The sequence below is a fragment of the Podarcis melisellensis genome (assembly GCF_964234715.1).
Source record: "Podarcis melisellensis genome assembly, chromosome: 7".
NCBI lineage: Eukaryota > Metazoa > Chordata > Lepidosauria > Squamata > Lacertidae > Podarcis > Podarcis melisellensis.
In genome coordinates this window covers 80,291,045-80,319,013 of record NC_138539.1, presented here as the reverse complement: position 1 = coordinate 80,319,013, position 27,969 = coordinate 80,291,045, and the positions used below count along the sequence as shown (strand labels likewise).

General features: G+C 45.2%; 1 protein-coding gene across 1 annotated transcript; it reads left to right on the top strand.

Moving 5' to 3' along the window:
• The first annotated feature begins 322 nt into the window (after positions 1 to 322).
• On the top strand, positions 323 to 27,969 carry CLPTM1L (CLPTM1 like). Its single transcript, XM_081920052.1, has 17 exons — positions 323 to 565; positions 5,784 to 5,884; positions 7,501 to 7,690; positions 9,488 to 9,633; positions 11,311 to 11,389; positions 12,538 to 12,655; positions 14,191 to 14,285; positions 15,362 to 15,446; positions 16,637 to 16,740; positions 16,990 to 17,055; positions 17,680 to 17,730; positions 18,582 to 18,664; positions 19,264 to 19,298; positions 21,121 to 21,176; positions 21,277 to 21,321; positions 22,251 to 22,366; positions 25,264 to 27,969. Exons 1-17 carry the CDS (start codon positions 383 to 385, stop codon positions 25,346 to 25,348), a joined length of 1,638 nt encoding a protein of 545 aa, XP_081776178.1. The 5' UTR covers positions 323 to 382; the 3' UTR covers positions 25,349 to 27,969.

The following is a 27,969-nucleotide window of genomic DNA, read 5'->3' as shown; positions in this document are numbered from 1 at the left end:
ACTGTCACCATCTGCAGTGATGCTACTTGATGGGTTTTTAAAGGGCCAGCAGCGCCGACTTCCGCCCCGATATCCCGAGAGCGGAGGGGAAAGGCGCGAAAAGCCCTCCCCGCTCGAGCCCGAGACAGGCCACGCCCCACAGGAACCCGGCGCCGGCCTGGGCGGGACTACACTTCCCGGCATGCCGCGGGGCGGAGCGCGACCGGCCTCCCGTCGCTGAGGGAAGAGAGAGAGAGAGAGAGAGAGCGCGCGCTCGGAGCGTGAGGCGGAAAGCGGGCCGGGGGTCGGATCCTGCCGTTTCCCGGGGCGGCGGCGGCGCCTGCCTTGAGGGGCCTCCGCGTGTGGTGCGGGCGGTCGATGCCGGCGGCGCTTCTCGGGGGCGATGCTGCCGAGGCGCAGCTCGCTGACGGGGCTGGCGGTGGGGCTGTTCGCCGTCTACGTGGCGCACACCTGCTGGGTGATGTACGGCATCGTCCACACCCGGCCCTGCCTGGCGGCCGCCCGGGGCAACGACGCCAACGACGGCTGCATAAGGCCTTACCTGGCGCGGAGGCCCAAGCTGCAGGTGAGGAGCCGAGGGGGGAGGGGGCAGTCGGGGGGCGGGGGGGAGGAAGGGGCAAGAAATAGGCGGGGGAGGGGACAGGGAAGGGGGTGTGGGGCAATGAATGGGCGGGGAGGAGGAAGGGGGCAAGAAATAGGCGGGGGAGGGGACAGGGAAGGGGGTGTGGGGCAATGAATGGGCGGGGGAGGGGACAGGGAAGGGGGTGTGGGGCAATGAATGGGCGGGGGAGGGGACAGGGAAGGCGGTGTGGGGCAATGAATGGGCGGGGGGAGAGGAAGGGGGCAAGAAATAGGCGGGGGAGGGGGCAGGGAAGGGGGTGTGGGGCAACGAATGGGCGGGGGAGGAGGAAGGGGGCAAGAAATGGGCGGGGGAGGGGACAGGGAAGGGGGTGTGGGGCAATGAATGGGCGGGGAGGAGGAAGGGGGCAAGAAATAGGCAGGGGAGGGGACAGGGAAGGGGGTGTGGGGCAATGAATGGGCGGGGGAGGGGACAGGGAAGGCGGTGTGGGGCAATGAATGGGCGGGGGGAGGAGGAAGGGGGCAAGAAATAGGCGGGGGAGGGAACAGGGAAGGGGGTGTGGGGCAATGAATGGGCGGGGGGAGAGGAAGGGGGCAAGAAATAGGCGGGGGAGGGGGCAGGGAAGGGGGTGTGGGGCAATGAATGGGCGGGGGAGGGGACAGGGAAGGCGGTGTGGGGCAATGAATGGGCGGGGGGAGAGGAAGGGGGCAAGAAATAGGCAGGGGAGGGGACAGGGAAGGGGGTGTGGGGCAATGAATGGGTGGGGGGAGGAGGAAGGGGGCAAGAAATAGGCAGGGGAGGGGACAGGGAAGGGGGTGTGGGGCAATGAATGGGCGGGGGAGGGGACAGGGAAGGCGGTGTGGGGCAATGAATGGGCGGGGGGAGAGGAAGGGGGCAAGAAATAGGCGGGGGAGGGGGCAGGGAAGGGGGTGTGGGGCAACGAATGGGCGGGGGAGGAGGAAGGGGGCAAGAAATGGGCGGGGGAGGGGACAGGGAAGGGGGTGTGGGGCAATGAATGGGCGGGGAGGAGGAAGGGGGCAAGAAATAGGCAGGGGAGGGGACAGGGAAGGGGGTGTGGGGCAATGAATGGGCGGGGGAGGGGACAGGGAAGGCGGTGTGGGGCAATGAATGGGCGGGGGGAGGAGGAAGGGGGCAAGAAATAGGCGGGGGAGGGAACAGGGAAGGGGGTGTGGGGCAATGAATGGGCGGGGGGAGAGGAAGGGGGCAAGAAATAGGCGGGGGAGGGGGCAGGGAAGGGGGTGTGGGGCAATGAATGGGCGGGGGAGGGGACAGGGAAGGCGGTGTGGGGCAATGAATGGGCGGGGGGAGAGGAAGGGGGCAAGAAATAGGCAGGGGAGGGGACAGGGAAGGGGGTGTGGGGCAATGAATGGGCGGGGGAGAAGGAAGGGGGCAAGAAATAGGCAGGGGAGGGGACAGGGAAGGGGGTGTGGGGCAATGAATGGGCGGGGAGGAGGAAGGGGGCAAGAAATAGGCAGGGGAGGGGACAGGGAAGGGGGTGTGGGGCAATGAATGGGCGGGGGAGGGGACAGGGAAGGCGGTGTGGGGCAATGAATGGGCGGGGGGAGAGGAAGGGGGCAAGAAATAGGCGGGGGAGGGGGCAGGGAAGGGGGTGTGGGGCAACGAATGGGCGGGGGAGGAGGAAGGGGGCAAGAAATGGGCGGGGGAGGGGACAGGGAAGGGGGTGTGGGGCAATGAATGGGCGGGGAGGAGGAAGGGGGCAAGAAATAGGCAGGGGAGGGGACAGGGAAGGCGGTGTGGGGCAATGAATGGGCGGGGGAGAAGGAAGAGTTAAATAAATAGGTGGGGAAGGGGACAGGGAAGGGGTGGGGGCAATAAATAGGCGGGGAGGGGAAGGGGGAGTGGGGTAATGCATGGGCGTGGGGAGGGTGTAATAAATGGGTGGGGGAAGAGGAAGGGGGCAATCAGTTGGCGGGGGAGAGGGGCAATCAGTGGGTGGGGGAGGGGACAGGGAAGGGGGAACAGTGGGTGGGGGAGTCCGTTTGTTCGTTTATTTACTTGAGTAATTATACGCCGCTGTATGATGGAAATATGTCACCGCATTTTTGCAACCATGCAGGGGGATAAGTAAAATCCGGAGGAGTGGGAGGGAAGCATAAAAACTCCTCAAGTTCTCCCCTTTCTCCTTCCCATCTCCTTTCCGAGGGAAATCAATTTGGGGGTGTCCGTTCGTTCATAGAAAATGTAGATTTGGAAGGGACCCGGGGGATCATCTAGCCCCCCCCCCTGCAATGCAGGAATAGGCAGGGGGGTAGAACCTACGACCTTGGTGGTGTTTTCAGCGCCAACGGAGCTACCCAAGTGGCCTCGTTGGTTGGTTTGTTTTGAGTGTTTATGCATCACATAAATATTTCTGTCAGCAGTTTGCAAAAATGAAGAATGTATAATTTTTTAAAACCTTTTAAGAGGCAAGTTCATATTCCCCACCCTGTCCGACCCACTCGGTGCCAAGTTGGGGAGGGACACGTCACCTAAAAGGCATAGACAGCTGTGTGTGAGCGGACTTCAGCCTTGCACAATCTGGTTTTTCTTCTTTAATCACAATCTCCCACTCCCGTACAGTATCTGTACTGTGGCATATTGTATATTTGCACTGCCTATGCATTCTTCCCTACCCCTCAAGATTTGCTGTTAGCCACTTTAGGTGGGCGAAGCTCATTGTGCAAAAGCGGCATATGAGTAAACTCTCAACCAACCAACCAACCAATCAATGTGAAACTTTCAGAGCAAGGGTCTCATTTTAATATAGCCAACCTCCGCTAAGTTATGAGGAAGCCTTTTTTACTGGGTTAGGCCAAGGCCCATCTGGTACAGTATGCTTTGCAAGGAACTTGGAGCAGCCAATGGACAGTGCTAGGTGGTCTGCTGCAAACTGACCAGTGAAGCATGGTGTGCTACGTAAGCTCTTCAGCTTTCTTTCTTTCTGCCCATCCTTTGACTGACTTGCGCTGTGAACCAGGAAGTGCTGCTGCTGCCAAGCCCCTTCATAATTAAAGCCTTGAGCAAATTGCTCTTGCCTGGCATCGTTGCCCTTCTTCAGTATGGGGTGACGATGCTGACTATGCAAGATTGTTGAAAAGTGTAGGAATCAGTACCTAGAGACCCTTGAGCCAGATTGCCACCCCCTTCCTGTTGACCAGCCTTGTGGCAATACAACTTGAGCAGCAGTCCAGCTGGCCCAAGGCCACCCTACTTTTTTCAGTTCTTATTTGGCAAAAGTTGCTGTTAAGCAGAGTTCTAAGGATTAGCACAGGCATAGGCAAACTCGGCCCTCCAGATGTTTTGGGACTACAACTCCCATCATCCCTAGCTAACAGGACCAGTGGTCAGGGATGATGGGAGTTGTAGTCCCAAAACATCTGGAGGGCCAAGTTTGCCTATGCCTGGATTAACGAGATACATGTGAATAGCTTTAAGTGTTCCATAAAATGCTGTATGAATGCTAAGCTTATGGTTGTTGAAAAATAAAAGTACCCACTCTCAATTATGTTTTTAATAAAGAGTTATTTCAAATTCCTAGGCAACGTAAGAATGATATGAGGCCTTTGCCCCCCAATTTCCTGGTATTTTTACAGTGGTACCTCAGGTTACATATGCTTCAGGTTACAGACTCCGCTAACCCAGAAATAGTGCTTCAGATTAACAACTTTGCTTCAGGATGAGAACAGAAATTGTGCTCCAGCAGCAGCAGGAGGCCCCATTAGCTAAAGTGGTGCTTCAGGTTAAGAACAGTTTCAGGTTAAGAACGGACCTCCGGAATGAATTAAGTACTTAACCCGAGGTACCACTGTATTTGACTTTTCTGTCAAAAGGATGGTCTGTGTTTTCTTGTACCATATTAACAACTTTCATCTACAGTGCATTGTAAAGTCATGTACAGTGTAACTTTGTTCCACTGTAGTGGACTCTTGGGAATGGGGAAGGAGAGAGAAGGAACGATCATGAGCAACATGACAGGCTTGGATTCTGTATGTTCCTCCTCCGTTTCCCCAGTAAAGTAGAATGCTGCTCTCTGTGCCCTGTCAGTTTTATTAGTCTATTGTCCTGTCAGGAGCAGAAAGTCTCAAGCAGGAGGATGGAAAGAAACAGATTTGTATATTCTGCACTAGACTGCAGAATTATAGATTTGGAAAGGAGCACCATGCTCTTTAATCATCATCACCACTTACTGATGGGTCTACCACTACGTGGGTCACTGGAGTTCCATAAGCAGCTGCACTAGAAAAGGGGGCAGAAAACAAATGGCAACTCATATAAATAAACTCAAAACAGTGTTTACAGAATCAGGCAACTTCCATCCCTGCACAGAGCTTCATAAACTTGGAGCAGGTGGAGAATCTATCTCTGTTCAGTATACGGTGATCAGATTAGAAGAATCATACCCCACACTTTTAGTCTCAAAAGAGATGGTCAAGAAGAGTTGCATCAGTTTAATGAAACAAATAACAAGTGAGCAATTAAAGCAATAAAATTATCAAAGTAGATTATGGCGGGGGATGCTGATTTTCAGTCGGCAACTAAAAATGCTGAAATAAAAAGGTCTTCATGAACATTGGGGCTGTCATACCTTCCATGGCAAGTGAGTTTCATAGTCTGCATGTGACCACTTCCTCCCTTCTGCATTCCGGCCAGAGCTCTATGGTCCAGACACAGACAGCCTCATACGCCCCTTTTAAGTGGTGTCTGCGTTTTAGATGTCACTAAGGCAATGTGTTTTAGATGTCTCTAAGGCAATTCCTGCCAACCTAGCAGTTCGAAAGTATGTCAAAGTACAAGTAGATAAATAGGTACCACTCTGGCGGGAAGGTAAATGGCGTTTCTGTGTGCTGCTCTGGTTCGCCAGAAGTGGCTTAGTCATGCTAGCCACATGACCCAGAAGCTGTACGCCGGCTCCCTCGGCCAAAAAAGCGAGATGAGCTCCACAACCCCAGAGTTGGTCACAACTGGACCTAATGGTCCCTTTACCTTTTTAAGGCAATGTGGGTTGCAAGCTGAAAACATGCTGGCCTTGAGTTTGTGGGGGGGATTGGCAGCAGATAAAGGGAATAAATGTCTGGGATGGCAGGAGCACAGCCTCTTCCACTTTCATCACCACCCAGCACAGCAACATGGTGGAAGGAAGTATTTGTGCAAGCATTGACTGTTTGTCCCCTTTCTCTTTCAGCTAAGCGTTTACACGACCACACGATCAAACATAGGCACTGAAAATAATATTGATCTGGTTTTGAATGTGGATAACTTTGACGTCGAGTCCAAGTTTGAAAGGTATTAATGGATTTGTACAGTTTTCTTTTAAGACCCATGTATTTAGCATAAGAGTTAATCATGTGCTGTAATATTTATCATTGAAATGACAGTGTCTTCAAAGTTTTTGAACTGCAGCTGGATCAGGGGTTCCCAGCTTCGGGTTGGTGGACCACTTGTGGTGTGCAATTGAGGTTGTCCGTCTGTAAAAATAGATTCATGCAGCATTACAATTGCTACAAGAGGCAGAGAAATTATCAAGCACTCTGCCAAAATTCTCAGTAGATTTCAAGTGGTCCATGGAGGGAAATATTTGGGAACCACTGGGCTAGATCGTGCCTCAAGTCACAGTTTTATTTTACTCCCTTTGTTTAAATCATGTGTATTCTGCCTTTTACTGATTATTTCAAAGTAGCTTACAATTGTCTGACTTGTGCCCATTTTTAGCATGCTAATTGAAAAGAAGGATGTGAGTCTAATTTTCATTAATGGGATTTGCCTCCAGATAAGTGTGCTTAGATTGAAGTTCTAAGCCCATCTATTTTGATTTTCTGGGCAGGATTTGTTCATGGTGTAGGTATAAGTATTCAGAAGTCTTTAGTAACAAAATTCATCATAAGTGGTTGCCCCTCTTCCCTTCGTTTCCTTGAGTGTGTGCTGTGCAGTGGCGTAGCGTGGGTTGTCAGCACCCGGGGCAAGGCAAGTAATTTGCGCCCCCTAACCCGTGGATTTTAGGTAGGGGCAGAGAGCTGCGAGTGTGAGCGCGCCCACCCCCAGATGTTGCGCGCGGTGCGGCCACCCCTGCACCCCCCACGCTACGCCACTGGTGCTGTGTGCAGAAAACTTGAGGAAGGAAGGGTCCTTTGCAGAAGACTCAGGTAACATACTTGCTGCTTTCACCTCCTGCAAAACCTCAGTGGAAAGGGAAAAAAAATCCTTGCTTTGCTCAACGGAAGATTGGAGGGGGGAACTAAGAAGTAGTTTCTCTCTTATAAATTGAGTTTCTGCCTTGCTTCTGCCCCCAACCAAACCCAGCAAAACTGGGAGGAAACCACTTTTACTTCCTCCCCTTCCACTACAAACTTCCATGGAAGAAAGTAGGGACAGTTTCTTTCCCTTCCCAATTAGCTTTTTTAGGAGAAAGTCCTGTGACTTCTCCCTTCAAAAACACAACATAGAGGTGAGGTTCCTTATCACTGTTCCGACATACAGACAGAAAAGGTGGTTTCTGTCCCATGATTGGGTTCTGGTTGGTGTGCAGACCAGCAAGCGTACAGAATCCTGTTTGGGGAAATTTTGTCTTCTATATAAATGGCCTTTAGGAAGATTTGGTGCTATTATCAAGTGTGGCAGTTAAAATTCCTGGAGATCTGAAATAAAAGAACAAATTAGAACAAAATAAAAGAATGTGGAATCACTCAGACTCCAAACAGAAATATGAATCTGTTGCTTCACCATTCAACTAAAAGACATTTAAAAGTTAATCTAAAAACTCTAAATTTATCAGAGTATCTCACTTTTAAGTGTCTAAAACGCTAGTAGTCCTGGTTGAGGCAGAACTGCTAACGATTGCATCTCATGGTGAAGAAAAAGTATAAACGTTATTTGTATAATTAATGTCTGTATTTCGTTTTCAGAACAGTTAACGTTTCAGTACCAAAGAAAACACGAAATAATGGGACGTTATATGCCTACATATTTCTCCATCATGCTGGAATCCTGCCTTGGCACGATGGCAAGCAGGTGCATATCGTAAGCCCTCTGACTACTTATATGGTCCCTAAACCAGAAGAAATTAATCTTCTTACAGGAGAATCTATCACGCAGGTGAGAGGCTTTCTTTTTTTGTTATTGGAGATTTCTGACATTTTGCAGTATTTCCAGTGAATAATTTGCCAAGTAAAAATTGTGTTGGTACCTTGCGCACATGAAAACTTTGCTAAACTAAATACATTCAGAATTATTTTCTACCTGCAAGTGGGTGTGCTTCGATAACGCACATGCTCAATTCATTTCTCTGAAAGCAGTTCTGTGGCAGTTACTGGCCATAGTAGGAAACCTTTGCCCTTCAGTAGAATTTGCAGGTGAGTTTTAGTGTACATAATGCACATTTTATGTAAATAACTGCCAAATGAGCCAGAATGTTTGGCTACCTAGGCTCACCCATAAAGTGCAAGAGTAAGAGCCTTGCTACAGTCGTAGCTGTTTTCCATGGGGGAAGCCTATCTCTTTGGAGGCTGCCATGATGGCCTGTCAATCCCAGCGGAGCCCCCTGAGAACTCTTTGGGTTGCTCTTTCAGAGTGTGATGAGAGTGTGGACACTTGCCCTGGGCAATGGTTTGTGGATGGACTTACTCCTAGGTAAAATATTGGCATGACCGGGGAGGGTGATGTGAGTTAATCTGACTTCTGAATAAGAGATGGGCTGCTTGGTTGCTGAGTCTGTAGTTACATCCTGTGTGATTGGTGGGTGTTTGGTGATTTTGCTTTTTGCTATTGTATATATTTATAGATTAGATTTACATTTCTGAGCCACCATTTTGAACTCTGTGCCTGCTTGTAAAGCAATTAGATCCCTAGCTACTCTGCTCACTATTTTTGAAGCTATTGTTGTTGTCATTATTATTATTTATCAAATAGTTATACTGCCCTTCATCCAAATATCATAGGGTGGTTAACAGTATAAAAATTCAAAATGAGGACACAAAATACATGATAAAATAAAAACAAACCAATAGCCCCCCTCCCACAAACACATTTAAAAGGCCACAGTATATGTCGTGTATTCTACTCATATATTGATCCAGAGTAGAATTCCAATGTACAGTTAGCAGAGTAAAAACTTAAACACGTTGCAGGGTTCCTCCAAAAAATAGACCAGAGGCAATTGTATTTCATTCAGCAGAACTTTACTTCTACTGAATGCAAATGAGCATAATGGTCACAAATCCAATACATTCAGGGTTGGCACTGTCCATAAGAAATCCAGTCGTAGCAGACTTAGCTTACATTTACAATAACTTAACAATAAGACTAAACCTTAGCACTATATACAGAACACCACACTAGAAGGAAAGAGAGACAGAATGAGAATCAGACCCAGGCTCCTTCTGGCCTTATTATTATAGTTAGCATGACCCTGACAGAAAGAGATAACAGAATCAGTTTAAGCCAGCTGTACTCAGCTTCTTCTCTGAAGGTATAACCCAAACATCATGAACCATCTGTTTGTTTCTTTCACACAGAGAAGCTTCCAGAACCCTCTTGAATTATTTAGAATAGGAAAGATGTGCTTGCTACACATCAGGTCAATACTTTCTGCACTAAGAAATGCCAACCAACTGAATAGGCATGGTTAAAGGGAAACATTTTCACCCGGCACCTAAAGTTATGTAATGAAGGCACCAGGAAAGTCTCCCCATCAATCATGAGATTTTTTTGGAGAGAGGAATGGAAGCTTTACTTAACTATTCATATTAGATTGTAATGTCTGCTCCATAAAGATGGAAAAGCAGAAGATTAGAGTTTGAAAGCAGTCATGACCATACTGTCACCTTTTTGTAATATTTCTGCCCCAAAGCCTGGATTTCTGAAATAACTTTTGTATCTCTTTTTATTGAGCAGCAAATTGAAGCAGAGAAAAAGCAGAATTATGCTCTAGATGAGCCTGTCTCACACTGGAGGTCCAGGCTGACCTTAAATGTTATGGTGGAAGACTTTGTCTTTGATGGATCCTCTCTCCCTGCTGATGTGCACAGATACATGAAAATGTAAGTATTTTTAAAATTGCTAATCCAAAATTTTACCCAAATATACAGGAAATGTTCGAAACTCCCATTGTTCGAGGCACAATTTCCGACAGGGAATTTCATTAGCGTGAGCAGTTTCTGAGCTCTGGGCGCCGTACTGCGCCTAAGATTTCAGTTTTAAACTGCAAAATGGAAGGAAAGGAGGACCTTTTTCTGCCATATTATATTCTTATGTATGTATTTCTCTTTTGTAACATGAAGAACTATATTAAAAATGAGATAAGATCCTGTTGCTTCAAAATAAGTTTGGTAATGACTACAAACTTTGACTGGCTCCCAAGGTCAGTTTGAGATCCTACAGCTCCATGGGCACCCCCAAGGGGTGTGTGTGTGTGTGTGTGTGTATTCATAGTGGGATTCTGGCTGTATATGTAAGGTCAAAGGTCACTCTGCCTTGTTCAGTCTTCCACATGTGTCTCTTTCCCTGATTAGCACTTACTAATGAGCACTTACTGTTCCTAACCCTGTGGTAAGCCATCTAATTAGACTTTAATTTGATTCTGACCTGTTTTTAGGAGGTAATTTAATTATTGTTTGATTTTATACCAATGTTATATATTTGATGTTAGCCGTCCTGAGCCCTACTTCGGCCGGGGAGGGTGGGATATAAATAAAAGTTGTTTATTATTATTATTATTATTATTATTATTATTATTATTATTAAATAAAAGCACACATTCTACTCATGTAAAAACACCAGACAGGCCCCACAAATAAGATGCATTTTAAATAAAAGGACACATTCTACTCATGTAAAAACACGCTGATTTCTGGACCGTCCGCAGGCCAAATGTAGAAGACGACTGGGCCGGATCCGGCCCCCAGGCCTTAGTTTGTCTACCCATGGTTTACATGTTTACTTTCAATATACCGGTACTCTCTACTGCAGCTGTAGTGCCAGTGGCCTCATTTTAAGAGCAAATCTAGCAAATGGCTTAGACTTTGAGCACTTACTTTAATGGGTTGGGGGCTTTTCTAAAGCAAGCCATGATAAAGTAGTGACTGTCTGGTGTTTGGGGCTTAGAGCAGGGAGATGTATGTTCAACTCTCCATTCAGTTTGCTGTGTATCCTTGGCCACGTCACCCACTTGCTTCAGCTTTCTCAAATGTTGGGGATAAAAATGCAGATACTCGTTCTATGCTTTGCTGCCACAAAGTAGATTTTTACAGGCATGTGTTAAAATCAACCCTGGTGTGTCACCCTCAAATAGTTTTGAGTCAGATTCCATTGCTTCAAGATATTGCTCATCTTATAACTCCCCGCCCCCTATGGTTAGCAATCCAGTTGATACGTCACACTTGGGTCATAAATTGAGGGGTCATTGACTTTTGTCTAGCTTGGCACTGTTTTGTGTAAGGCTCATTTGAGTAGAGGAGCCACCCAAACTCCACAGTCAGTTATCCAGACTAAAAATTAATATGTTAAATGAACTTGGGTTTCATTTCTCTCTGAGAAAACTTGAACAAGTGAGTGTTTGCTTGGTGTAAAGATTATTCATCTAGGTTCTAGGCAGAAATGTTTTAGCTGATACTGGACTATGTGTTTTTTACTTTAAGATACATATAGTAATGTTTGTTTGTTTACTGCATTGAAATATAATTATTTGTATTCATAACAAAATCTGTTTTAAAACTTAGGGTCCAGTTGGGCAAGACTGTGCATTATCTTCCAATATTGTTTATTGATCAGCTGAGCAACAGAGTGAAAGATTTAATGGTGAGCTACAGCATGCCATCTTACCTTTTTATCATTGTTTGTTTGTCTCAATGAACATTTGTTGTTTCTGCTACAGCAGTGTTAAGTTGAAAAAAGGGATGTGCCATCCCATTCTAGCTGTGCAGTTCCAACACGTAGCATGGGAACTTCATAGGACGATACAGAATGTTTTGCTTTTTCCTTCTCTCCTCTTTGTACATGTAGCCCTTGCACGATTCTGCTGTGCCTGCTGATTTCTAAGGCACACAGACTTGTTGCCCTTTGACTCTGAAGTGGATGGCATATGCACCCTGGGGAAGCGTAGGCTAGTTCCTGTCAGGAGCTCGTCCTATACTTGAGTAGGACCCTGGCAGAGACACATGCCCAACTGACATGTTCTCTCCCTCCTGGTCGATCGTTCGGGAGCTTCAAAAGATTTCTTCAGCCCGAACATCACAGTGACTGATGCCAACTGACATTGGCATACTTAGGGATCCGCAGAGTTTGCACAGTTTGCGTAACAGACCTCAGCAACTCAGCATTTTGGCTAATCTACTTTATTTACATATAAACGCACACAGAGCACTGCACCATGGCTCCCTCTCTCTCTAGCATCAGACAGCAAAGAGAGAGGACAAAGGACAATAGTCCCACTTCACGGAACACATTAACACAAACATCCTGTCTCCGTCACTTCCCACTCTGTGGAGTCAAAACATACTCCGTCATGTGACAGACAACAATCCCATGACTGCAATCACAGAGCAGGAATTCTAACAGTTCCATGTCACTAAGGGAGGAGAGTGCAGGCCTCTTATTCTAGGCAAGGTACTTGCAGTGTACTTGGTACTACATCCACCTGGCTTGGCTTCCAAGGGAAGAGCCTTAAAGGGCAACATTGCACCTTATGGAAGCCCCACCTGTCTCTGAACCTATTGTGGTATGTGGCATAATCTGGAAGATTGGAATGTAGAGACTGTTGAGAATCACCCTACATCTGTAATGTTATGTTGCTACTTCAGTATTTTTTTTAGAAAGATGTTGCTTTTTTATTGTAAGTAGCCCACTGTATGATGTTGCCCTTTTAGAAGGCGTAATCTTAAACTAGTTTATAGTTGTCGGTGTTCATCTTGTGATTCTTAATTTATTTGTATTCAAACTCGATGCAGATTATAAACCGTTCAACAACAGAGCTACCCCTTACAGTGTCATATGATAAAATTTCCCTGGGGAAACTGAGGTTTTGGATCCACATGCAAGATGCTGTGTACTCCCTGCAGCAGTTCGGTAAGATTCGATTTCTACCAGGTTTATGTAGCAATCCTGCTTACTTTTGATGTGTAATATTTGTACCTGTAATGGCTTTAGGGGTTGCTTGTGCGTAAGTTACCGCCTCTCTGGGCTAGGTTGCCTGGTTAAACCATTTCTCGCTGGACAGCCATCCATTCCGTGGCTGTTCAGTCGCTGGCAGAATCCGTCAGTGGGCGTTTCTTGAACCTCTTCCAGCAAAGAAGCTCTTTGACGCCAAGTCGCCGCCTACTTTCCCTGCGCGGAAGTCTTCTGCGCAGGGTGGGTGTGGGCAGCGGAGGACCTGTGCTCTCCTCGCTGGTCTCCTGCGAAGAGGCCTGGAGCCTCCTCTCTGCTTCTCCCATCGGCCCCCCTCTATCCCTGGTGTAGCGCTGATTATCTTCCCCAGCCAGAGACCTGCCTCTCTCCCTGCTTGGCCCCTCTCCAGCCTCGCCTCCTCCGCTAGTTGCGATGGCAGTTCCCTGACAGTACCATTCAAGATTAATGACACCATTTTGAAGTCTAGAGCAGGGGTGGAGAACTTGTGGATCTAGAGGTGTTGATGGGGCTCCAGTTCCCCTCATCCCTGACGATTGGCCAGGGGCTCGGGAGTGCAGCTGCATTTGCAGGTTTCCCACCCCTTGTCTAGAACTATCCAAATTGTCCTGTGCCCACCCCCCCAACGCCGTCTCTTTTGTTCATACATGCACAAAGGACTGATGTAGTGGTGAAACTGTTCCTGATGTGTACCACTTCAGACTGCATGTGAACAAACAATTCTGAAAGTGGTGGAGATGTTGAGAATAATAGTTGAAGCCTCAGTTTGTTCCCCATATGCTTGTTTCGTTTATAAAACAATTTTCTTGAGAAGGTATTCGGCCTTGCAACCCCCCCAGGTATCGTGTGTGCAATGCATTAATATTGGCAGTGTTGTGATTTGGATCTTGTTTTATGTAACCAAGTGTCCACAATGGATGAAGTTCAAAGGCAATGTAGTTCTTCAGTGTGAAGTGGGTTGGACTCATGTATGTGTGCCTCTCCAGTCAGCTTTTAACACACAATAGAATTTTGGGCAATACATTGTGTAGTATGATTTGTGTAGTATGTACATTGTGTAGTATGAAACCTATGATTTGCTGATGCTTCACTTTTATAAAGTCTTGTTGATAACCCAATAATTTGCCTCATACTGAGTCAGGCCACTAGCCCATCCAGCACTGCATTTTTTACTCCCCAAGATCTCGTGCAGAATTCTTTCCCAGTCCTGCTACCTGTATTCTTTCAACTAGAGATTGCCAGAGCTTCAACCAGGGCCATCTGCACATAAATCATAAGCTGAGTTGTATGTCCTCCATCAATAGACGACACCTGTCTAATTATTCATATATGTTGTGCTTCTATTCTATTTGCCCAAGGATGTAAAGGAAGAGAAAGTGTGTGTTTGATCTTCTCATATTTTAACTATATTTAGAATGCTTGGGATGTCTTCTTCAGCTTGCTTGTAAGCCCATGTCCTGTCCACTTCATTCTTCTAGGCTTTTCCGAAAAAGATGCCGATGAAGTAAAGGGGATTTTTGTGGATACCAACCTCTATTTTCTTGCTTTGACATTCTTTGTAGCAGCATTCCATGTAAGTGAATTGTGGATATTTAATCACTGATCGTTGCTGTCTGACAGTGTATCTAATAATTATGGAATTCTGTTGGCTTACTCCAAGCTCCTGTTTAGAACAGCACTAGTTCTGTTTGAGGCTCTGTTCAAATTAAGACAGGGATAGAGAGATGTTGGGCTGGTGGCTAGAATGTTAGATACGAGATTGAAATACACACAGTCACAAATCTCAGCCTCAGGCATAATTTCTCTTCCTACCTTACTTACCTCACAGGGTAGTTGTGAACCCAAAACAATGCCCTGAGTTTCTAAGGAAGGAAGGAAGGAAGGAAGGAAGGAAGGAAGGAAGGAAGGAAGGAAGGAAGGAAGGATGGATGGAAATGTAGCTAATAATGATTTGACATGTTTCACAAGGCTGCATAAGTTTATTTGCCTTGGCCTCCAAGTCTCTGGAAATTGATTTGGAATGCCAGTGTTAATTAATAGAGATGGTTAGAACCCTGACTGGAGGGAGAAGCTTGCAAAATTAGCTAGTTTGACTGATTCATCTGTAAATATCATTACAGATTAATAAAAACTGTAATGCAAATTGAGGGTTTTTTTTCATATCACAGGCTTTTAGCAGCTGATGTGCATTGTAGTGTGTGCTGGGGTTTTGTAGCATTAGAACCTCTGACTGATTACTTGAGATGGACATGAGGAAGGGTTTTCTATTGGTTTGTCGACTCTTAATTGTAAGGCCTTGCCAGTTCTGGGTTCCACAGACCTGAACATTCGGGAACTGAAATGTACGACAATGGAGCCATTTGGGAACCGAGGTTCCACTGTACCAACTCAGGCTGTTGGTCCTCCTGGCAAGTTGCAGGTCCGCTGTATTGTTTCCTGCATTATGGAAGTGGATAGACATTGCCAGGCAGAAGCTGAAAACAGTGGTGGGCTCACATGGTCATCTAGACAAGGGATGAGGAACTAGTGGCCCTCAAAATGCCACGGCCTGGTAGTTGTAGTGCCTGCAAGACTTTACCAACTGTAGAAACGTAATTGGGCTGCTCTCTTTTGGTCGGTTCTAATCTAATGGCATCTTGGTATTTGCAGCTTCTCTTTGATTTCCTTGCATTCAAAAATGACATCAGCTTCTGGAAGAAGAAAAAGAGCATGATTGGCATGTCTACGAAAGCAGGTATGGAATGTGTGAGTTTTCTGTGCCATCTTTTTGTTGGAATCCTGCCTGGGTCAGAGGAATGAGCCACAGCGTAGGCACCGGCAGATATTCCTTGGCGACCTCCCCGCTGCTTCTCCCGGCAGATAAGCAGGCGAGGTCTCGGCGATTCTTCCCAGATGTTTGAGAAGAACACACCGTTCTTCCTCTCTCCCCTTTGGTGTCCCCCAGGGAGGGGAAAGAAGCAGACAGAAATCTATTTACATTCTTTATTTCTGTCTCTTACATCAGTACAGAGAAACATGTCTGCACTCCACAGCAATAAGAATAAACTCCACCCATGTACTTCCAGTACTGGTCATACGACACACACACTGAGCTAACATCCGGTGCTCAGTACAGAATGGACTGCCCCTTTGTTCCCATGGCAACAGTCACAAACATCCTGTTTGGCTTTCCAGCCACAAGTAGCTGACTGAGCTGCTAGAGCCTTTGCTTGCTGCTGCATTGGTGCTTTATGATAACACTTTTCATGGTTACCAAAGCCAAAGGTCCAGCAAGGCCTACTCTTACTGATGTGACCGGACCCTGTTACATTTATTCCTCTTTCCTCTCGGTGTTGAAACAAGTGCCAAGTGGCTAAAGCAAGGGTGCTATCATTTTAATCTCTGCACAGTTCCCTCGATATAGCATCCCTCCAGAGTGCTAGTGATTGGGGAGGGGTTGTAAAGGATTCTGTTGCTCTTCTCAGCACTGATGGAAAAAGGAAGAATCTTTTTTACGGGCCTGCCTGGCCCAGTTTAGGCAGCTCTGTTGATTTAGGATTTTTTTCCTTGTCGCTCAGCACTGAAAGGTGTAACAGTTGGCTATAAACATGCCTGTTTAATCTGTCTTCAGTGTCTCTGATGTTGTGCACTCTCAGGGAGATTGAAATGGCAGTTCCCATGCTGTTCTCCTTCCTGTGCCACTCCTGCTGTTTCCACCGATTCTTCTGCTGCCCACTCTGCTTGGCAAGGTGCCTCTGGACAGAGCCACTGATGATACTTTGCCTAGACCTGTGTAGACCTGGAGCCAGTTATATGTAGGAATGCAACTATTAAAACAGATGAATGCCACTTTTCAGTAAAGTTGGGTGTAGGGTTCTCTAAACTCGAGAAATGCATTATTTTAAAACTCTCACAAGTGTCCTCATGTGAATTTCTTCCATGCAGTGCTTTGGCGATGCTTCAGTACCGTGATAATATTTCTTTTCCTACTGGATGAACAAACAAGCTTGTTGGTGCTGATTCCAGCCGGTATCGGGGCAGTGATTGAGGTGAGTTGCCACATGTTTCATATGAGCCCAGGCAGCCATATCCTCTAAGTAGCTTTATGTGGATTTAAACCGATTTCATCCAGTATATTTCAGTAGGTCAAAACCAGCTTCATTCAAAATGAATCTGGCATTTTAACCACTTTGTAGCCCGTTGACTCATTTCTGACAACGGCTGTTAACAGTGTGAAAAATGAAATCAGTTAATAAAACGATACGTGAAGATACTAAGGTAATGTTTTTACCTTCCAGCTTTGGAAAGTGAAGAAGGCATTGAAAATGACAATTGAATGGAATGGCCTGGTGCCAGCAGTGAAGGTAAATTACTTTTTAACTGTTTGTATAGAAATCGTCTTGCTTCATTCGAACCATTTTTTCTTCCAGAGTCACTCTGATCATAGCATACTATGCCAGTAAGGCCCTAACAATGTATAATGTAAAGGATCTAGGTTTAGGTCTCCTAGCACTTATTTTTCTTGATGCCTGCAATGGAGAATTCCAGATTGGATCAGAACAGCAGCATTTCTCCCGACTCCACCTCCACACCCATTTTTCTACTCTGAATTCCAGCCCCCAAAGCTTTTTGCCCACAGCATGAGATTCCTTAACCTGTTTCTGCTACTTGGGGTTATTGCTTTGAATTAGCAAGGGTGTCTGTTAACATAACTGGAGAAGAGGGTATTATCACTTTGCCTCTGCAGCTCCCCATTCCACCTTCCACACTGTTCTGGAGGATCACCCAACCCTCCAGAACAGATTTTGGGAGGTTGTGGGGTACTGAATGGCAGCCTTGGATTTCATTCCTAAATCTTTTCCATCTGTTCTAGGTAAAATATGTAAAGTGGTTTGTGCACTTCTTTCTCCATTACATTTTTTAAAATTAGCCCTTCTTATCAAAAGAGTGGTCAACCTGATTTGCTTCTGTTCCTATATTTTATACAGTTTGGTGCATTTACTGAGTCTGAGAAGAAAACTGAGGAGTATGATACCCAGGTAAGAGAAATCTGCAACGTAACATTTTGTTTAACACCCAGAGGGATAGCAGCAAAAAGCAAAGTATTGTCACATTTTAACGGTTATCATTTTTTTCATAGCATATGTTTTCATGGGCTCAAGGCCACTTTCTCAGATGCATGATGTAGAAGGCCATAACTGAGTAGAAAATATTTGTTGTGGACTTTCTTAGTAAGGAAAGAACTGATATAGAGCCTTGCCAGGCTCTGTATAAAAATGGAGACAACAGGTCAAAGGTGGGCAGGAATGAGAACTAGTGTTGTCAAACGAATGGCATTGCGCTCCAGATTTTGCACTCCCTAGTGGTTTAATACATGCTGTTGAATTGAAAGGTCTATAAGGAATCATGTACGGATTGATCTTTCTCCAAATATAGCTTGAAGCTGCAATGTGGGGGTTTGTGTAAAGTCTATTCTACATTAGTGGGAAACTGGTTTTGAGTTTTAGAAATGACGTTCTGCCTCCTGGTCCATTTTCATGTTTGTGTCACAAAATTCCATTGTGTACTGAGGGCAGAGGCAAGAGTTGGAATGGCTCCTGGACATTTCGTCTGTTGAAGACTCTGCCCTTTCCCAGTATTGACTTCTAAGAATTAACTTTCAATGTAATGAAGGCCAGTGTGGTTTAGTGCATATATTGGTGATTTGGAACCACAGAACCCTATGTCCAATCCTGGGTAACCTTCAATCAGCCACCATCTCTCAGCCTAACCTGTAAGATACAGTCGTGAAAATAAAAGTGGGGAAATCCATTTATGCCACCTAGAGCTCAGTGGACAAACAGTAGTAATATAGGCATAAAATTCACCCCAAAAATGTTTTCTTTTTCAGGCTATGAAATACTTATCATATTTACTATACCCATTGTGTATTGGAGGTGCAATTTATTCATTGCTTAATATCAAATACAAAAGGTAAGGGGCTGCGAATTATTTCAGAAACCTGAAATTACTGCTTAAAATGTCTGCTGCATAGGCTTGAGCCAATGACTTGTAGTACTGCAAAGTCAAAGAAGGCAAATGGTTTGGAAACGTTATCCTGGTGGCTAAATGTCTGCCTTGTTTTATGAGTTCTCTTTAGTTAATGTAGCAAAGAATATATGCTTGACTAGTTTGAGATGAGAAGATCCTCGCGGTACTATAGTGCTTCAGTAGTTGGTGGAGAGCTGCGGTCGCATAAGTAAAATAAGCATGAGATGCGAGTTACATGTACACCTGTGATTTCTTATGTTAAGCAGTCGTTTTCAAACTTGGGTCCCCAGCTGCTGTTGGACTACAACTCCCATCATCCCTAGGTAGCTCATCATCAGGGGTGATGGGAGTTGTGGTCCTACAACAGCGGGGGACCTAAGTTTGAGAAAGACTGTGTAAAAGCATGGAGGAAACAGAAAGGCGGGGGAAGAGGGGTTGTGCTGGTGTGGGTTTTGTTTTGTTTTTGAAAGGAAGGAAGGATATAAAACAGCAGATAATGTTGTTTTTATTAATTTAATATTCTTTTTATCGCCCCCTTATAGCTGGTATTCATGGTTAATTAACAGCTTTGTCAATGGTAAGTATGGATTTGTTTTATGTGTTTTGTTGAAGTCTAGTTCTCCAAAAATATGATTACAGAGTGAAGTTATTCTTAAAAAAGGGTAGTATTTCTGGAAACTTGTGTCATTATAATCGCCTGTGGTGAATCTCGCTGGGCTGGGTAGAAATCACAGAACTGAAGCTTTCTCAAGTTAAAAGAACAAAAGTAGCACCCTCCACGTAGTATAGTAGGGTGTCTGGCAGAAGGGTTAGCTAGAACCAGAAGCTAGTGCTCTGACTGCATGGTGTTCTTTACATTGGGGAGCGCTCAGATGTGATAGGTTCAGTAGTTCTGAAGTTGTGCGATACATCAAGAGCTGGCCCTGGCAAGAGCTGGGAGTCAGCATCATTGAGCAGTGGCCGAGCCCCCAGAAATATTCCCCATGAAGGCGACTGTTACACATGCAGTACAGCAGATCCAGCTATCCCTTGGTTCCCCTAGAACAGAGATGGAGAACTTTTGGCCCTCCTGATGGTGCTGAACTACACATCCCATAATATCTGGCTTGCTGCACCTGATGGGAGTTGTAGTTCAGCAACATCTAGAGAGCCCAAAGGGTTACCCACACACCTACCCTAAAATCATTTTTATTAAAATGCCTGTGCTGGTGCCTTGAACTACTTGGCTTAATAGAAGCAGGAGCTTATGACAGAAAGAATGTATAACTTTGGGTTTCATACTATATCTTGCTTTAGGTAGTCCATGCTGTTTCTCCAGTTCATCCTGCAAACGTGTCCAAAGTGTCTGGACACAGGACATCAGCTTTCCTTGTGTACCACAAAGGAACTCATGGGTGGCTTTGCACATTACTCTCTACAGCTTGTTATAAATAGAAAAAGAGTGAGCAGATCCGGAGCTAGCGGTGCTTCTTGATTGTAGTTGACAGTTGGAGTAGAAAGCAGCAAGACAAAATTTTGGTTGTCCGCTATAAGAATACGTAGCAATTATATAACACCTAAAACCTTCCAAGGCACTGTACAAGATTACAAAATAATAATACTGTCCCTAACAGATCTTATCGAAAGGGGAGGGGTGATGTGCAAGGAACAGGAAAACCAGCCAATTAAGGTGTTAATTCCTTATCGGGTTACATAAATGTTTAACAGCCAGGTGGATTAGCCACTGTGAGAGACAGTTCTGAGAGAGGAAGAACCAAGGAGTGGATTAGGCTGACTTAACCTCTCCCTTTGCTGTGGCCAAGCGGGATGGCTGCTAATTACAGACGGAGCACTTTTACTTGGGAGCAAGCCTTGCTGCATTCATTGGGACTTATATCCAAATAAGCATGCATGCAAAAGCAGCCAAGAGTGTACCATGTGCTTTGTATCATCTCGGCTATTTTTACCATAACGTTGCAACGTAGGCTAGTGCTGTTGTCCCATTTCAGGCAGTGGTTCCCGATGACATGGCAGCTTTCCAACGTTTTGCAGGGGGTAGATTTGAATAGGATTTTCCTTCCTTCCATTTCTTAGCGGTGACATTACCCTAGCTTCGTTTCAAGGGTAGAAATGGATAGGTACCAGAAGTCTTGTTTTCATTTGCAGGGTGGCAGGGTCCTCCGTTAGACAATGTGAGCTAAACCTCCCGGATCTCCCAAACCAGTTAACTGAGTCTTGTGGTTGACATCTTGAGAAGTTCCTTGAGAATTGCAAAATGGGCTTTGCCATCTCTTAGCTGAGCTTAACCAGTTGTCATTGTATCCTGATAATGTAAATGTGGTAGAAATAAAAGTCTTTAAGGGCATTTAAGGCTTTGTTCTTTAATGATTAAACCTAGTTCGTGTTTTCTTTCCCAACAGGTGTATATGCTTTTGGATTTCTATTTATGTTGCCACAACTATTTGTAAATTATAAGGTAAATCTGAAGGTTTTAAAGAATACCTTAATCTTTTGGTTTGTTTTAGCCTCCTTTATTACTGCTAGTATATATGAATGTATGGTTTCGTTTCTTCTAGATGAAATCTGTTGCACATCTGCCCTGGAAGGCATTCACATACAAAGTAAGTTAAGTTCATTTGACAGTTCTAAGATTTATAGTTCTGACCCTCAGTTAATATCATTTAGTTGAAAATCAGCAGCAGTTGATGACCAAACAATGTGCATCAACAATTATAAGATGTAGCAAAACTCTTAATGTGGTTGAGAGGAATGCTGAGAACGCTTCTATAGGCAAATGTCTTCACTCCCGAACGCCGCAAACCTGGAAATGAATGTTCCGGTTTGCGAATGTTCTTTGGAACCTGAACATCCGACACGGCTTCCGATTGGCTGCAGGAGTGTCTTGCAGCTAATCTGAAGCCGTGCCTTGGTTTCCAAACATTTTGGAAGTCAAAGGGACTTCCGGAATGGATTCCATTCGACTTTCAAGATACCACTACGTTATTATTTGTCAGTGGTCCCTTGTGGGGTATAAGATGTGGTTGTTAAACTGCATTTAGCTTGATGGGTCACAAGTTAGGTAGGCCTGAAGTCTAGATCCTGGTCTTCATATTAAAAAAAAACATTAAAACTGTTCCAGCTGCTACTGAGGGTTATAGTTCTTGTCTCTATCTAACCAGTTTCTCCCCACAATTTTTAAGGGCCCTTTTTATTACCGGTTCCCAGTCATAAAACACTGTGTTGATAGAGCTCCTACTTGCCCCTGCAGATGAGTTCAGGACTCTGACTACCTCCCCACCCCCACCACAAAAAATGCATGCTAGTTTTTAGTTCCTGTGCAGTGAGTTGCTCTTTTAAGACTCACTGGGAGACTAGACTATGTGGGCTACACCCCCAATTTCTGAGATACCCTTTTAACTTCAGAAACTCTGTTTAAATGTTGCATTATGAAGAATGGATGATTTGGTTGAAAACTTGGTTTGCTGGGAACAACACTTGATTGATGTTCTGCTACGTACGCTGCGTTCACCTTGTGCATTATTTTCTCCAGGCATTCAACACTTTCATTGATGATATTTTTGCATTTATCATCACAATGCCAACATCTCATCGGCTGGCATGTTTTAGAGATGACGTGGTGTTCCTGGTCTACCTTTACCAAAGATGGTATGAGTTCCTCTTATAACTTTAGTTTTTTTCTTTTTGTTAATGTTTTGCCAATCATTCTTTTGTCAAAAAAAGGCAGATCTTACTAGTTCTGTATATCAAGCTGTGTTGGGAAAAATGGCCCTCAAATTCTGGTTAAAAGGGAATCCTTGTTTAATGTTGGCGCTAATTGTAATACTGAAGAACAGATAAGGAGCTGGGAGGAATTTAGAATCCTGAAGGATATACTCTCCATCTCTTAACTATGTTTACATGTGGTAAAAATGCTATAGTAATGGCGCTACTTATGCCTTCTGCTCACCCCAGCCATTTAGTGTCAAACCTGCCCCTGTTCACATAAACCTATGATGTCTTCTGTTTCTACTGTTTCTACAGTAGAGGTTCCCAAAACTGGTCTGGGACCACCGGTGGTCCTCAAGCTTCATTCAGGTGGTCCATAGCTTCTCTGTGGATTTGTGACTGAAGATGGGAGACTGCACATCCATCACATGAAATATTCATATGGATTTTAATAGTATTCTAAGGGCTATTTTTATTTGTTACGTTGTACAGTGGTGCCCCGCAAGACGAACGCCTCGCAAGACGAAAAACCCGCTAGACGAAAGGGTTTTCCGTTTTGGAGGCGCTTCGCAAAACGAATTTCCCTATGGGCTTCCTTCGCAAGACGAAAGCCCATAGGGAAATCTCCAGGGACAGCGGGGAAGTGCAGCGCATCTTCCCCACTGTCCTCGGACCTCCTCCGAAGCCTGGCGATGGGGCGGAGAGCTCTCCGCCCCATCGCCAGCCTCCTCCGAAGGCTTGCGGTGGGAGGAGGGCTTTCCTCCCTACCGCCAACATTCAGAATGCTGTTCTGAATGTTGGCGGTGGGGAGGAAAAACCCTCCTCCCACCGCAAGTCCCGGGAACAGAGGAGAAGCGCTGCGCGCCTTCCCCTCTGTTCTCGGACCTGTCCTGAAGGCTTGCGGTGGGAGGAGGGCTTTCCTCCCCACCGCCAACATTCAGAATGCTGTTCTGAATGTTGGCAGTGGGGAGGAAAAACCCTCCTCCCACCGCAAGTCCCGGGAACAGAGGAGAAGCGCTGCGCGCCTTCCCCTCTGTTCTCGGACCTGTCCTGAAGGCTTGCGGTGGGAGGAGGGCTTTCCTCCCCACCGCCAACATTCAGAATGCTGTTCTGAATGTTGGCGGTGGGGAGGAAAAACCCTCCTCCCACCGCAAGTCCCGGGAACAGAGGAGAAGCGCTGCGCGCCTTCCCCTCTGTTCTCGGACCTGTCCTGAAGGCTTGCGGTGGGAGGAGGGCTTTCCTCCCCACCGCCAACATTCAGAATGCTGTTCTGAATGTTGGCAGTGGGGAGGAAAAACCCTCCTCCCACCGCAAGTCCCGGGAACAGAGGAGAAGCGCTGCGCGCCTTCCCCTCTGTTCTCGGACCTGTCCTGAAGGCTTGCGGTGGGAGGAGGGCTTTCCTCCCCACCGCCAACATTCAGAATGCTGTTCTGAATGTTGGCGGTGGGGAGGAAAAACCCTCCTCCCACCGCAAGTCCCGGGAACAGAGGAGAAGCGCTGCGCGCCTTCCCCTCTGTTCTCGGACCTGTCCTGAAGGCTTGCGGTGGGAGGAGGGCTTTCCTCCCCACCGCCAACATTCAGAATGCTGTTCTGAATGTTGGCGGTGGGGAGGAAAAACCCTCCTCCCACCGCAAGTCCCGGGAACAGAGGAGAAGCGCTGCGCGCCTTCCCCTCTGTTTTCGGACCTGTCCTGAAGGCTTGCGGTGGGAGGAGGGCTTTCCTCCCCACCGCCAACATTCAGAATGCTGTTCTGAATGTTGGCAGTGGGGAGGAAACCCCTCCTCCCACCGCAAGTCCCGGGAACAGAGGAGAAGCGCTGCGCGCCTTCCCCTCTGTTCTCGGACCTGTCCTGAAGGCTTGCGGTGGGAGGAGGGCTTTCCTCCCCACCGCCAACATTCAGAATGCTGTTCTGAATGTTGGCGGTGGGGAGGAAAAACCCTCCTCCCACCGCAAGTCCCGGGAACAGAGGAGAAGCGCTGCGCGCCTTCCCCTCTGTTCTCGGACCTGTGCTGAAGGCTTGCGGTGGGGAGAAAAGCCCTTCTCCGCACCGCCAGCCTGGCAAGCGGTCTCCATAGGAACGCATTAATTGATTTTTAATGCATTCCTATGGGAAACCGTGCTTCGCAAGACGAAAAACTCGCAAGACGAAAAAACTTGCGGAACGAATTAATTTCGTCTTGCGAGGCACCACTGTATTTTATTGTCTCACCGTTTGAATTCTATGGAGCACAATGAAATGTGATACATAAGAAATAAACAGAGTAATAAAAGTGCGACTGAAGATCCTACAGCACCTAGCTCCAGCACATTAGAACAGGCAGAGGAATCTTAAAAGTCGTCCACCACGACTCTCAGTAATTTTCAAGCCATCTGTGGGTTCAAGAGTTTGGGAACCACTGTGTTATCTGTTGCAAACCGGAAGCTTTCATTTTTTCATTTTAGTCTCCCCAAAAATCAATTACCGGTATGTGCTGTAAAAAATAAAATAAAATAGAAGGAAATCCCTGTCTGCAAGTGTACAGTCTAATAGAGATGGGCAGCAGAGGGTATGGAAAGCAGGGCAAGATCCACTCAGCAATTGGCAACCCATACTGCTATAAAAGTAGTATCAGGATTTCACAAGTATCATTCAACATTCACAAGTATCATTCAACATACGTTGACAGACCTTGTTGCTGAAAAGAATAATAATAATTATTAGCATTATGATGGCATTTGCAAGGAAGGATATTCTGGCGCTGATGCATGAAAAACTGTACCAATTAAAGGTGGCAAAAGTATGTCCCTGTGGAGACTTTTCTTAAAGGAAGTATTAACTGTTTCTTTTTATCTGCAAGGCTTTATCCTGTGGATAAGAGCAGAGTGAATGAATATGGAGAATCTTACGAAGAGAAGCCGAAAAGAAAGCCCCACAAAGAATAACTTAGGATAACTCTAGGAGTCTCTTTGGACTGATACTGGCTGCATATGTTGTCTGGCTTTTAAGAAGCAGCAAAGCAAAAGAGTATTCTTCAAAGCTTGTGACAGAACTTCATGGACAAAATATCATCTGCATTGCCAAAATATGTTTTGATTGCCTTTGGATCTATCTTTGCTGTTGTTTTTTTTGTGTTCAAGAAGTCTGCCAATATTTCTGCCAGGTTTCACTCAATTAACGTTTTGAATTTCTGCGGAAGTTTCTGCATAAATATTTGTGTCTGTCCTGCTTAAATGTCTTTGACCCTCCAGTATCCGGCAGTGTGGTTGTATGCATTTAAAGGCCTGTGAGAAATAGAAGTATACTGTGAATAATTACAAAAGGGTAGCGAAAGTGGGGAGGAGGCCAGCACGTGACCTTCAAACCGTCCAATAAAATGCTTTTGTACTCGATTGGGCCAATCCCTGGGCATGATCCAGTCAAATTCAAGACCCTGATTTCAGTGCAAGAGATTTCAGTGCATTTTTATCTCATGTGTTGAAATCATGTGGACTTTAAAAAAAAAGTTTACTTGACTGGATTGCACTCCTTATTTTGTATCACTTTCTTCACCATGAACATCTCATCTTTTAGGCTGAGATGACAGCTATGCTTCTCACAGTGGAACATGTTATCATAGCAGAATTGGGCATTGTTGCTGAAATATTGTCAATATACAAAGGCATGCACTTTAACATGTATGTACCAAACAGTTCTAAGCCAGCACTGGACACAGGAAGCTTTTAACTTTTTAAAATGCATTTTTTTAAAACAACAAAGGCTTATTGGCATAAGTCCAACTGAGCACATGCAACAAATAGTATTCAGTTATTTTGGGGGTTTTTGTACAGTGGGCAAAACGTCGTCCTTCAACCCTAGAGTTAGGATTTCTTCATTCCTTCCAAACTGGATCTTCGTTCCTAGAGTGAGAGCCATTATGTTGTAGTCAAAAACCTCTTTTTAAAAAAACAAAATGTAAATACATACTTGCATGACACACTATTGTGCCAATTATATTTCGGCAGGGAAACTAGGCCTTTTTCTTCTATATCGACATAGATAGCATAAAGATGGGAAGAAGTTGCTTAAAGCACCTAATAGAAAACAGAGACATCAGAAGGGAAGTGTAAAGAGATTCTGTTGCAAATCTGGTAGAAAAGGAAATGAACTTTCCAGTTGCCATTGCTTGGGGGGGGAGGGTGTTGCAGGGTTTTAATCTTTTGCATTTTTAAAAAATTAATTTGGATGTGTTGATCTAATCAAATAGTGTCACTACGTCACTTTATTTTGAGCATGTCCAAAATGCAAGTGAAGCCGCCTTATAAAGGATCTTCACTTGTATCACAGCATGACATTTAGTAGAGCAACAATCCCACCTGTCCTTTTTGAGCTTTAATCTCCAATGAATTCCATGGAATTTGGACTCTAGGATTTTTTTTTTTATTGAGACGCTGTGTGCACGTTGACCTAATCCCCCCCCACCCCATCCCATGGATTGGCGCATAGGGCCCGCTCCCCGCTGTGCATGCTTAAGCCCATTGACTTGAATGAGACTTGAGTATGCTTAATGGTGACCTTCATTACTAAGAGGTATTGCATTCAATATGGTTGAATATGCATGTTCGTTCCGCACTCCAGCATCAAAAGATGCACTGGTACTTTATTCTCTCAGACAACATTAGGTTGCTAAGTTTCGGGTGTCAGGATACTTTAAAAATCTGTTTTGGTTCCTCAGGACTCTTCCCCCCCCCCCTGCTATATTTTTATATTTTTAACTGGGAGGTGGGGATGTTGGCAGTCAATTAGTTCTCTGTCTTATTTTTTCAATGGAGGCATTCTCTCCCATTGAAATGAATGGGCCTTAAAAGAGGTGCACTATGGTTGGATGGTGCCCTTTTGTCTTCATCTTTCAGTTTATCTGGATGCTGAAAGTTTCTGAAGTCGTTCCCAAAACCCTGAAGTTCTGCATTTGGGTAGCTTTGTCTTTCAACATTCCTTCCTTACTTGCTGTGGTTTCTCTGGCAAGTATTTATATTTTGGAGTGCTAACAAGTGCCTTTGTAATCTTTTTTTTTAAAAAAAAAGCTCGTTTTTTCAGAATTACGGTAAACTTAATAAAATTGTTGTACTACTAAGTTGAATGTAAACTTAAAATATGGGCACAAAGCAGTCAAGAGTTCATTCCCATGGATTTCACTGGGAAAAATTTAAACACTTACTAAAAAATCACAGGCCCCAAGAGTACTTGATGGGAGTAGACCATAAATCTAAATTTCCAATAAATTCAAACTGGTAGAAGCTTCTTATTGTTTTCAAATTATAAAGAATAACCTCTTGGCAGAAATATTAATAGCACATGTTTGTTTTTCTGTTTGGTGTCTAAAAGTACAGAATATCAGTGATTAGCTGAATAATTTGCAGTGCAAACATTGTTTGGTTTAAATGAACATGTTTTATTTTTAAACTTGAATGAGGAGTGTATTTGGAAACATCGAAGTGTCCTGTCAATTCAGAGAGACCTGGTTAGCCTCCCATCCAGTCAATGATATTTGTTTCCTTCATTCCATGTAAATAAATGTTTATGGGTA